Source organism: Plecotus auritus (assembly GCF_963455305.1).
Source record: "Plecotus auritus genome assembly, chromosome: 2".
Lineage (NCBI taxonomy): Eukaryota > Metazoa > Chordata > Mammalia > Chiroptera > Vespertilionidae > Plecotus > Plecotus auritus.
The window spans coordinates 56,831,603-56,845,278 of NC_137771.1; the positions used below are offsets into that span (position 1 = coordinate 56,831,603).

The following is a 13,676-nucleotide window of genomic DNA, read 5'->3' on the forward strand; positions in this document are numbered from 1 at the left end:
AAATGGTAATAAACTTTTGTAAAGAAAAAATAAATATCTATTTAAAAATATGCAATCAATCAATCAATCAATGGAAGTGTTTCTAAGATTTTTACCCTGTTTGTTTAAAACTCTATATTCTTGGTGATCTCATCTTCTCAGCTTTCATTTTTATTTCTTTTGACCCTGAATTATATACAGGGTGGGGCAAAAGTAGACTTACTGTGCCATTGTGACATTCCTTTGAGTTAATAAAGCTATTGTAATACTCATAACCTGCATGTCTTTTTCCATACTCACAACTATAAACCTACTTTTGCCTCACCCTGTATTTTTTCCATACTTCTTGAAATCTTAATTTATGTTTGTATTCTTCAATAGGGCCAAAATTAAATTATCATCTTTAAAATCTCCTCATCTCTTCCTTGACCTAGCAGAGTGATCTATGATTCCTTCATCTTTTTTATAGAGGTAAAGGAAGGGCCCTTGGAGCTTGAGAGTGAGGAAGCTAATGGTAATGTGCCTGGAGAAAGAGGAGAGAGACTGGGAAGGGAAAGGCATGGGCATACTCCCTGGAGGTAGAGCACCTGAATCCTTTTTAATCTCCTCTCATTAGGATTATGTAGTGGATTCTCTCTTTTCCAGCCCCTTCTACATACTTCCAGATTATCTCCTAATATAGTTCTTATCATGTTGTCTCCCTGCTCAGAAACTTCCACCTGTTTCTTACTAATTAAAGTCAAACTTCTTAGCCTAGTGTTAAAAGTCTTCTATGATAATTTCTCAAAATATAGTGCTAGCATTGCTACATCAGAATTACCTGGAATGCTGGATATCATCCTAGATTTTCAGGGCTTCTCCTGTGGCTCAGGAATGTACATCTTTAACCAGTCTTTAGATGATTCTTTTAAAATTAAATTTATTGGGGTAATATTTCTTAATAATACCATATATGGTTTAAGTGTACAATTCTCTAATACATCATCTGTATATTGCATTGTGTGCTCTCTACCTAAAGTCTAGCCTCCATCCATCACCATATATTTGACCCCCTTTCCTTCTTCATCTTCCCTCAACCCTTTCTGCTCTGGTAACTACCTTCTGTGGTCTGTGCCTATGGATTTGTTTTGTTTGTTCGTTTTTTTCTTTCAGATGATTCTTAAACACACTACATTTTAACTCCCACTTTATAATTTACCTATGCTTACTACCCCAGTCTTACACAACATTACTTAACTATATAACCTACATTTCTGCCATATTGAATTACTTGTCATTTTGTTGTTCTCACCTGATTGTGTAACTTACTTTCTCTCTCCCTCCCTCCATTCCTCCCTCCCTCTCTCCTTCCCTCCCTCCCTCCTTCCCTCCCTCTCTCTTCTTTCTTTCTTTCTTTCTTTCTTTCTTTCTTTCTTTCTTTCTTTCTTTCTTTCTTTCTTTCTTTCTCTTTCTTTTATCTATCTATCTATCATTTATAAAGATTTTAAAATTAAATTTATTGGGTTGACATAGGCTAATCCTATATAATAAAAGGGTAATATGCAAATAGACCGAACGGTGGAACGACCAGTCACTATGACATGCACTGAACACCAGGGGGCAGATGCTCAATGCAGGAGCTGCCCCCTGGTGGTCAGTGCGCTCCTATAGGAGGAGCGCTGCTCAGCCAGAAGCCGGGCTCATGGCTGTTGAGTGCAGTGATGGTGGCGGGAGCCTCTCCTGCCTCCATGGCAGCGCTAAGGATGTCCAACTGACGGCTTAGGCTCGCTCTCCCTCCCCGCAGGGAGCGGGCCTAAGTTGGACATCCCCCGAGGGCTCCCTGCCTGTGCCAGGCTGAGAGACCTCCCCCTCCCCAGCCCCCCCCCCCCCACCCAGTGCACGAATCTCTCTAGTAAGATTACCAGGCCTCTAGTAAGATTATATAAGTGTAACATGCTTTTTATATGTCTTCTCTAGGTGTTTCCTTTGTCCAGAATACTAGTATTCTCCCTTCTAAGCTTTTCTTATCTATCAAGATTGATTCCAAATATTCTATCATATTTACGCTTTTCTTGACCTGAGCTCTTTCATTTGAGCATTTTGTATTCTCTAATGGGACTCATCATAATTACATCATTAGTTGCTTATAAATATGTCTTTTACATTATAAGACTGATCTTGAGTTAATTATCATGTCAGGTAGACATTTTTGTATCACCTATACTAGTAGATATAAACACAAGCTATGGGGCTCAGACTATAGATTACAATGGATATTCAATAACTGTTTGTTATTTAAATAATAAATTGATAGTTGATCAATGTATTAAATAGGTACATGGGTAAATATATGATAATCTTATTCTACTCACAAAATTATATTTATTTTTCCTATAGTGAAAGTAGAAAAATATCTGGAATTGCTTGCTATTAAGAAAGAGTTGAGGGATTTTATTTCCCCTAGTAAAGGGAAACACACTAAGACTTTGCATACACAGTTAACATTGAAAATGCTGGTTCCCCTATCTAGTGCAGGCAAGAAGTGAATGAAGAATTTTTCCAGCTGTACCTCCAACCCTGAAGTATTATTCAAGGGCTGAATATATAAAAATCTTACAAAGAATTAGAAAATTGCCATTATAAACATTATTTCTTGGGTATCCTTAAGTAGTTTATTGAAAGTCAAGGTATAATTTTAAGTAGCTAATTATGTTGCTTATTTTTAAATTGTAATTTGCCTTTCAAGCAGTATTTTCTCTTAGGCTCTAGCAGTTTCTATGTATGAATTCTCTTGAGGGATAAGCAGTTTATTGATGACCCATTCTTTCCACCAGCTTATCTGTTGGGGAATTAAAATAGGAGATAACAGAGTGGCACTCTTGGGTGACAATTAAAATTAAGAATACTGCATAGCAATGAGCAGTGCTCTTTCCCCATACCTTTTTAATGAGAAAGTGTTTGTAGAACATAACTCTGGTGGATTTTCTATTGCTTTCGGTATTGTGTTGAGATAATTGACCTACTTAACAGATTTTTCTTTTCATTGAAAGGTGATTTTCAAGGTTATAAGGATCTGTCATAAAGTTGTAAATACTCTTGAGAACTTTTATTCTCCAAAATAATATATCTATCTATTCTCATATATTCTTGCTAATTGGATGGAATTGATTTATCTGAAGGAATTAGCTAACCCATGAATTCTATGTTTCTATTAAAAGATATAAAAATTACTAAAATTTTAATATTAGAATCATAGTAGTCATATTTTAAATTGTATATATGTGTTTTTTCAATAATAGCAATATCAAAGAAGTACCCCTGAGATGGAGAGACAGAGAGCGGTGTACCATCTAGCTACTAGGCTAGTTCAAACTGCTCGAAACTCTCGGTTGGATCCAGACAGTTTACGAACATATTTAAGTAATCTCAAAAAGAAGTACGAAGCAGATTTTCCCAAGGCTGAGCAAGTTTTAGGAAGGACTGAAGAAGAATAACAATTCACATCTTATACAAATGAAATAATATATGAGAAACCTTGAATTCATTTTTCCTAGGAGCAAAATAAGATATTTGCTAAATTTTATATTTTAGTTGACAATTACTTTATATTAACCTTAGAATTATCATTCTCTATGTATTCTGTATAAGAAAATATTTGTTATTATTACCTAACAATGAGAACAATTTAAAGGACTGATTTTTAGAGGGGAAAAAGTATGAGATGATACTTTTTTCATTTATGAAAACTTACATTATTATTTTAAGTTTATTTATACTTATAAAGTGATGGTTTAAGATGTTATTATAAATATCTTAGTTTAAAAAAAGTTTCTTTTTATGTCTGGAAACTTATGTGAGTTTTTTATACTCTACTCTGAAACAATACCTGTCTCAATAAATTTTTACTTAGTATCCAAAATTCTAACATGGATGCTTCTGAAGTTAGAATGATATTGGGCATTTTAAAGTATTCTTTTTGATATTCAGTATAGTTTATATTTGTGAAAATAAACACATAGGTCTATGTAATACAGGGAGTGTTTCCCAATAGCCAGGTGTGCCATTTTGTACTCACCAACCTCTCTTCTTTTTCATGTTTTCATTTTTGGCCATTTTAGGTGAGTTAACCAAGGCTGCAGAAAGGTAATATCAATTTGTTTACCTCATTCTTGCTTCACAGAGAACATTTTATAGAACTATTTTTCCATAGGCGTGTGGCTTATACCACCATTTTAGAATTTACCCAAAGGTCATTGTTGTTTCATAAATAGACAAAAGAAAATAAAAGACCGTCAGTTGTTCAGTAACTATAAAAAGCTGTTGTCTTCTCAAACACCTGATTTTTACAGTTCCTTCACAGTAGATGACTTATTTATATAACCTCAGCCCAGAGGCCTAAGATAGAGAAGTTATTTTTTTTTTTTTTGGACAATTAAGTTTCTGGAACTCAGGGTATACATTCAATAGTCTTCAGAATTAATAGTAATTTGGCCAAAAAAATTATTCAGACTGGTTAGGGCCCTATTTTTTGTTGGCATACACATATTTTACCTTACAAATTAATTGTTAATATGTTTGACTTTATTAAACTCTTTTCAGCATTCTAAGTACATACTAGTAACGAGATATATTGCAAAAGTTGTAATTCGAATGACACACATACTGTTGGAAGAGTAAATGCTAAGTTAGTGTTAGTGTTTACATTTGATATCCTATATAATAAAAGCCTAATATGCAAATCGACCGAATGGCAGAACGACTGGTGGAATGACTGGTCACTATGACGTGCACTGACCACCAGGGGGCAGACGCTCAACGCAGGAGCTGCCAGCAGCCCGCAGGCCCCAGGCCAGCCAAGGCAGGTGCCAGCAGGAGGCCCCTGATTGCCCCGCTGATTGCCCCATAGATTGGCCCTGATCGCCGGCCAGGCCACTCTACCTGTGCAGGCATTTCATGTATCAGGCCTCTAGTATATTAAATTAGAGGCCCGGTGCACTAGTATATTAAATTAGAGGCCCGGTGCACGAAATTTATGCACTTGGGCGGGGGGTGGGGGGCGTTCCTCAGCCTGGCCTGCATCCTCTCGCAGTCCGGGAGCCCTCTGTGGATGTCTGATTGACAGACATCCTTAGCACTGCTGCAGAGGCAGGAGAAGCTCCTGCCACTGCCGCTGCGCTCACCAGCCATGAGGCCTTCTTAGGGCTTCTGGCTGAGCGGCATTCCTGCTGTGGGAGTGCACTGACAACCAGGCGTCAGCTCCTGCATTGAGCGTCTGCCCACTGGTGGTCAGTGCGCCATTTGGTCGATTTGCATATTAGCCTTTTATTATATAGGATGCTCTCTTATACTACTTATATTCCCCATTGTCCTGTTTTAGGAAGAGAGTACCACTGTATTTGAATTTGACTATTAGCTACATTTTAATTCATGGCCTTTGAGATGAATGATATTTTATGCAATCATCCCTAAAAGCAGTTAGATAATTTAAGCTTGTGGCAAATTTCTAGAAGGCACTGGGGAGAAAGAGGGCATGCAGATTGTTTGGGAGGATAGGGAAGAAAAGGGAGGAAACAATAAAAGGCAGAAGGGAGCAGGCATGCAAGAGAAACAGGCATGCAGAGACAGGTGCAAAGTACTAAATATACTGAATATCATTTCCTTAAATATATTAGTTTTCCTTTAGATTTAATCCCAATATTAGATTCCACCAGACTTTTGAGAATTTTTTCATCGTTTAGAGCTTTTAATGCAAAAAGTGTAGCTGATTAATTTCTTTCATTTTAGATTTAGAATTCTGAAAAAATTTGTATCTTCTTAAAATTAAATTACTTTCTTAATCTTTTTGTGTGTAATAGAAACATAAAAAAGCAAAGTACACGAAGATATAATTATTATGTCATTGTACTATAAAAGAGGTGAATACTGGGAAGACAAGCCATTTTTTAAAAAATTTTGCCTTTCTCTAAAATTATAGATCATTATCTCATAATCCAGCCTTTTAAGATAAATGTCCATAATGTTGTAGCAAATTCCTTTAATTTCCACCTCAAAGGCATTGTTTTAGTCTGTTCCACTTTTCTCACATAAAGTCATCTTTTTTTGACTTTAGGGGTAAGATATGTGGGAGGGGAGGAAAAGGGCAGCTTATGCTCATGCTTAGGAAGCAATGCATTTGTTTATTTTAAAATTTGCATACTGTAAAATTAATTTATGGTATACAGTTTTGGTTAAATGGTACACATTTATGGATTCTTGGAACCACTACCACAATGAGGACATAGAACAGTTCCATCATCCCCAAATAGCTCCCTTAGTACTATCCCTTTATAGTCAACTCCTTCCCTGACCCCTATTACAGGGAATTATTAAGTATTCCTTCCCTATATATTTTTCCCTGGAATGTCCAACAAATGGAATCATATAGCTTGTAACCTTTGAGACCTTCTTTTACTCAGCATAATGCATTTTAGAATGTATCCATGTTGTTGTGTCTTTTTATTGATGATTAGTATTTCATTGTTTGTATTCACCACAGTTTATTAATTCACTCTTTGAAGGACATTTGGGGTTTTCAGGGTTTTTTTTGTAATTATGAATAAAACTGTTACAGACATTCATGTACAGATGTTTGTGTGAGTGTTGTTTTAATTTATCTCTGTTAAATAGGAGTAAAATAGGTCCAGCATGCCATAAGTATATATTTAACTTCATAAGAAGCAGCTAAACTATTTTCCAGAGTGGCTTTACTATTTTGTATTACGATCAGCCATGTAGAGAGAGTTCCAGTTATCCTGCATGTTCTCTAGCACTAGGTATTGTCAATTTTTTGAAGATTTAATTTAGTATGGAACAGATGACATACTAGGTGGTAGGGGTACAAAAGATGTCTGACCTTGAGGTGGATATTTCAGGTGTAGTAAAGAGCAGTATATATATATGAGTTGAAACACCATGTAATAAGTACAATTATAGAGGAACATATTAAAAAGGGTAGTGGCACAAAAAAAGTATACAATTGTTTCTGGGTCAAGGGAGTTTAAAAGACAGTAAAATATACCAGATATTTAAGAAGAGAAGAGCATTTTAGAAGGATCAGCATATGTAAAGCAAAGAGATGAAACAGTAAGCAGCTTGGTTGAGCTGGGGTTAGAATGTGTATGAGAGCAACAAAATAGAGCAGCAAAAAAAATGAATCTAGGTGCTTAAATAAATTTCTCCTATACACCACTGAAGAGTTTTAAGGTGTGTTTGTTCTCAGAGGGTGGGAGAGGGCAATGGGTGTGGTAGTGGAGGGATGACGTGATTAGATTTCCTTTTTAGAAAGATCATTTGAGTGATAGCATGAATGATTTGGAGAAGGGTGATTAAAATCATAGTAAAGGAGACCAGATTGTTTAAGATACTATTTTGGTAGTCCAGTAGAGAGTTGACCATTAAAGGTAGAAGCAATGAGAGTAGAACAGAATTGTGGGCATAGGGGGAGGAGAAGAGAATGGAGAGAGTAGAGTGGCTCCTGGGAGAGAGAAGATACTGATTTGCAAATACTAAGGCAATTTAGTGACAGATTAACTAGATTAGTGACTCATCCACTTTTTTACTGAAGGGAGGTGTTATGAGTTGAATTGCCAATCCTACCCCCCCACCCCCCCCCAAAAAAAGATACCTAAAATCCTAACCTTCTGTACCTCAGAATGTGACCTTATTTGGAAATAGGATAATTTCAAATGTAATTAGTTAAGATAAGGTTATACAAGTAGGGTGGGCCCCTAATTGAATATGACTGGTGTCCTTATAAGAAGATTGCCATGTGATCACAGAAGATTGGAGTGATACATGTATAAGCTAAGGTTCTTAGAAAACTACTAGAAGCTAGAAAAAGGCAAGGAAGGATTCACCTACAGGTTTCAGAGGGAGGAAGGTTTCAGAGAGAGCATAGCTCTGCTGGAAACTTGATTCTAGTTTCCAAAACTCTGAGACAATCTGTTCCTGTTATTTTAAGCCATCCTGTTTGTGTTATTTTGTTATGGCAGACCTGCCAAACTAAGGGAAGAGTTAAATGTGATTATGGGTGTTGAGCCATCAACCATGCTGAGAAATAGGGAAGTAATAAGAATTCCAGTGAGAAGCTCTAGAAATTTAGGTGCTGCTTATTGCCAATCCTCTAACATAGATATGAGACATGTTCAGTAAAGGTGATGACTAGACCAAATTCATTAAGTTCTCTTTACTGTTGAACATGTAAGAAAAGGAGGATGGGGAAAAACAAATGGAAATAAGAGAATAAATGTAAAATGATTTGCTGAAATATTTTCCCAAACAAATCACTTTACCTGAATCAGCAGTCTAGGGTTTCTTTATAAGCTAAACTAAGTGTATTTTTAATACTTTTTTCATGTTAACACATTTTAACTATAATATATAATTATTTTTATGCTACTGTTAAAAATATTCAAATATTAATATACGGTGTGTACTATGAACTCCTATATACATATTTATGAGCTTAAAATATGCAACATTATAATTAAGTGTAGTTTAAGTATATAAATTCAATCCAATAATGCATTTGTACCTCACAGGAATGAAAATGGAAAGAAAGGAAAAGCAAGTAATCTAGTTATTTTGCCACTTTGCTGTTTCTATGCTGTTCTTTAGAAACGTAAATCTTATAGTTTTGTTTTTTGTAATCCTCACCTGAGTATGTGTTTTTTATTGATTTTTAGACAGGGAGAAAGGGAGAGGGAAAGCGAGAGAATAATTGATGTGAGAGAGAAACATCAATCAGTTGCCTCCCATATACTCCCGACTAGGGATTGAACCCGAAACCTGGGTATGTGCCCTGACTGGGAATTGAACCCAAGACCCTTCAGTACACAGAATGATGCTCCAACTGAGCCATACTGGCTAGGGCTAAATCATATAGTGTGTTTTTTTAATCTTACTATAAAATTAGAATAAGTACCCTTTATCTATGAATTGTCAAAATTTTTGATAGTTCTCAGATTGCAAATAAACAGTGAGAATGGTTACTATCTGATATAATTTACTCAAATGTATCCTAAAACACATAGTGATGAGGTGGGGAACAGATTCTCATTGTCAAGAACTGTGATAGGCCTGGCTCGTGTGCTCAGTGGTTGACTGTCGACCCATGAACCAGGAGGTCGTGGTTCAATTCCCAGTAGGGGCGTGTAGGAGGCAGCTATCAATGATGCTCTTTCATCATTGATGTTTCTATCTTTCTCTTCCTCTTTGAAATAAATAAAAATGTAGTTTTTAAAAAAAGGGGGGGAAAAAAGAACCATGACTGCATTGCTATGTATGGTGACAGATGTTAACTAGACTTCCTGTAGTAATCATTTTATAATATATACATATATTGAATCGTGTTGTTTTGTATCTAAAATGAATATATAGTAGTCTCCTCTTACCTGTAGGATATGTGTTCCAAGGTCCCTAGTAGATGTATGAAACTGTGGATAGTCCTAAACCATATATATACTATGTCTTTTCCTATACATACCGTTTCCCTGAAGGAAGCACTTTACAGATTCTCTTTGGCATATATGAATTGCCAGCATCACTATTCTTCCATTTTGGGACCATAATTAAGTAAAATAAGGGTTATTTAAACACAAACACTTGGATACCACAGTTGGTTATCAGATCAGACAGCTACCATGTGACTAACAGGCAGGAAGCTCCTACAGTTTGGATATGCTGGACAAAGGGATGATTGGCATCCTAGGCAAGATGGAGCAGGATAGCACAAGCTTCCTCATGCTACTCAGAATGGCATGCAGTTTTTAAGCTTACGGATTATTTATTTCTGCAATTTTCCATTTAATATTTTGGTCCACAGTTGACTGTGGGTAACTGAAACCATGGAAAGTGAAACTGTAGATGAGGGGGGACTACTGTAATGTCATAAGGCATTATACCTCAATGTAAAAGAAAAAAACTATAAAGGGTCTGAGATTTTTACCTTAATTGCAGAATAGCAGTTTAGCTTACTATAGTTTGATGTTTGCTGTCAGAAGACAAAAAAGTCCTGAGTCAAAAACAAAAGACTTGATTACCAGTGGCTGAGCATGCAGCATGGGTGGCATGTTTGTGTTGGTTCCATGCATCCCCATCCTCTGAAACATGGAATGGTCCATGTAGATGTGTTCACAGTGGATTTGTGTTACAGCTAAGGAACCCCAAGCTTGGGAAACTCCAGTCTTTTATAATGAGCTTCAAGAAAAACATTCTCGACCTTTTCCCCCTGGGAAGACATTACCTTCTCCATAGGGAGATACTGAGCAATGTGCCCTCTGCTCATAGGGAGACACTGTCTCTACCTTTCAATGCTGCTCACTATACAAACATCCTTAAAAAGGTAGTCAGTGAGCACTCGCAGCGGCAGCAACAGCACCAAGCAGCTGCTGGAGGCGAGTGATGCAGAGGAGCTACCTGAGGCCGGCCTGGCAAGGGATCCCACAGCCTCATGCAAGCCGCACGCACGTGGTGGAGAACCAAGTGCTCCTATTAGCCCGGAGCCAAGGCCCTGAGGCCACCGGACCCGCCTTGCAATCGCCCTCCTGTCCATCCGTCCAGCGGATCCTGCTTCCCTGCAGGTGTCGGCCTCAGTCCAGCGCTGGATGGGAAAAGTGAAGCTCTTCAACGAAGACATAAATGTTATTAAAGAGCCTGTTTTAAGGACTGAAAGAAAAAAAAAAAAGGTAGCCAGGAATGAGGTCACCAGTGTCTTTGCTCATAGGACAGGCAGAAAAATGAGAGAAACCTGGAGAATTCTCTCCCAATTCTTATATTTATGTTGTCATGGTTTGACCACAGAGTTAATAAAGTCTAGTATCCTAAATATTAGAAAGGGGCTAAAAAGTTGTAGTAGAATAAATTCTAATTTTTTAAAAGATAGGATTCTCTGTAAGCAAAGAACATATATATTTAACTGATAATGTTTTCATTTTAATGTAATGTTGGATCAAAATTATTTTTTTGCATCAAAATGTATATAACTTAGGGGTGAGTGAAATGTGTGAAAGTGGTCAAAAGGCACAAACTTCCACTTATAAAATAAAGAAGTTAATAATACTCTGTTGTATACTTGAAAGTTGCTAAGAGAATAGATCTTTTATTTTACTATTATAATTTTAATCCTCACCTGAGGATATGTTTATTGATTTTAGAGAAGGAAGGCGGGGGAGGGGAGGGGGGGAGAGAAACATGGACTGGTTTCCTCCCATATACACCCTGATCAGGGATTGAATCTGCATGTACCCTGAATTGAACCTGCAACCTTTTGGTGTACGGGACGATGCTCCAACCAACTGAGCTACCTGGCTAGACCAAGAGAATAGATCTTAAGTGTTATAACATGAAAAATATTGTAACTATGTGTGGTGATCATTTTGTAATATATACATATATTGAATCATTATGTACACCTGAAACTTACGATATTTGACAATTATATCTCAATTAAAAATACTGCCCTAGCCGGTTTGGCTCAGTGGATGGAGCATCAGCCTGTGAACTGAAGGGTCTCGGGTTCGATTCTAATCAAGGGCACATGTCCAGGTTGCAGGCTTGATCCCTAGTAGGGGGCGTGCAGGATGCAGCCAATCAAAGATTCTCTCTCATCATTGATAGTTTCTGTCTCTCTCTCCTTCCTTCCTCTCTGAAATCAATAAATATATATTAAAAAAATACTACTGAGCTAGTATTTAGATGTATTATATACCAAACTATCAAAGCTCCATACTGTAATTTAAGGCAAGTTATTTTAAAATCTAATCCATTTCTGTTATTCTACTTCCAACTCCTACACTTTAGTTGACTAATTCTTTACCTTATATTTGAAACTATGGCTGCCACAGAATTAGAATTTCTTCTCAAGGAAGGCATTACATCTTTTTTTTTTAATTTCTTTATTGATTAAGGTATTACATATGTGTCCTTATTCTCCCATTCCTCCCACCTCCCATTCATGCCCCCACCCCCCTGTTGTCTGTGTCCATTGATTAGACTTACATGCATGCATATAAGTCCTTTGGTTGATCTCTCCCCCTTACCCCCACCCTCCCCTACCTTCCCTGAGGTTTGACGTTCTGATTGATGTTTCTCTGTCTCTGGATCTATTTTTGTTCATGAGTTTATGTTGTTCATTATATTCCACAAAGGAGTGAGATCATGTGATATTTATCTTTCTCTGCCTGGCTTATTTCACTTAGCATAATGCTCTCCATCTCCATTCATGTTGTTGCAAATGGTAAGAACTCCTTTTTTACCACAGCGTAGTATTCCATTGTGTAGATGTACCACAGTTTTCTGATCCAGTCATCTGTTGACGGGCACCTAGGCTGTTTCCAAATCTTAGCTATGGTAAATTGTGCTGCTATGAACATAGGGATGCATATATCCTTTCTGATTGGTGTTTCTGGTTTCTTAGGATATATTCCTAAAAGTGGGATCACTGGGTCAAATGGGAGTTCCATTTTTAGCTTTTTGAGGAAACTCCATACTGTTCTCCACAGTGGCTGCACCAGTCTGCATTCCCACCAGCAGTGCACTAGGGTTCCTTTTTCTCCGCATCCTCACCAGCACTTGTCATTTGTTGATTTGTTGATAATAGCCATTCTGACAGGTGTGAGATGGTACTGCATTGTTGTTTTGATTTGCATCTCTCTGATGATTAGTGACTTAGAGCAGGTTTTCATATGTCTCTTGGCCTTCCTTCTGTCTTCTTTCGAAAAGTGTCTATTTAGGTCCGTTGCCCATTTTTTGATTGGGTTGTTTATCTTCTTTTTGTTAAGCTGCATGAGTTCCCCATTAATGTTGGAGATTAAACCCTTATCGTTGATATCACTGGCAAATATGTTCTCCCATGCAGTGGGCTTTCTTGTTGTTTTATTGATGGTTTCCTTTGCTGTGCAAAAGCTTTTTATTTTGATGTAGTCCCATTTGTTTATTTTCTCTTTAGTTTCCATTGCCCTAGGAGCAGTATCAGTGAAGAAATTGCTTCGGCATATGTCAGAGATCTTTCTGGCTGTGGATTCCTCTTGTATTTTTATGGTTTCTTGTCGTATGTTTAAGTCCTTGATCCATTTTGAGTTTATTTTTGTGTATGGTGTAAGTTGGTGGTCTAGTTTCATTTTTTTTGCATGTATCTGTCCAATTTTCCCAGCACCATTTATTGAAGAGACTGTCTTGACTCCATTATATGTTCATGCTTCCTTTGTCAATTATTAATTGAGCGTAGTGATTTGGGTCAATTTCTGGGTTCTCTATTCTATTCCATTGATCTATATGTCTGTTCTTGTGCCAGTACCAGGCAGTTTTGAGAACAGTGGCTTTGTAATACAGCTTGATATCTGGTATTGAGATCCCACCTACTTTGTTCTTCTTTCTCAGGATTGATGTGGCTATTCGGGGTCTTTTTTTATTCCCCGAGTTTTTGGAGAGTTCTTTCTAGGTCTGTGAAATATTCTGTTGGTATTTTAATGGGGAGTACATTGAATCTATAGATTGCTTTGGGTAGTATGGACATTTTAATGATGTTGATTCTCCCAATCCATGAACATGGTATGTTCTTCCATCTGTTTACGTCTTCCTCAATCTCTTTTTTCAGTTTCCTGTAGTTTTCCGCGTATAGGTCTTTTATCTCCTTAGTTAAGTTTATTCCTAGGTATTTTAATTTTTTTGGTGCGATGGTA

The 13,676-nt window shown here is 37.1% G+C and overlaps 1 protein-coding gene across 1 annotated transcript in view; it reads left to right on the plus strand.

The window, feature by feature from the left end:
- MSH4 (mutS homolog 4) overlaps positions 1-3,452 on the plus strand; it is a gene marked incomplete at both ends in the record, with an annotated part of 63,471 nt that extends 60,019 nt beyond the window's left edge. The window contains one exon of the mRNA XM_080654638.1: positions 3,258-3,452. Coding sequence (XP_080510764.1) covers positions 3,258-3,452 — 195 coding nt within the window. The remainder of the gene's footprint in view (positions 1-3,257) is intronic.
- Positions 3,453-13,676: the final 10,224 nt, after the last annotated feature.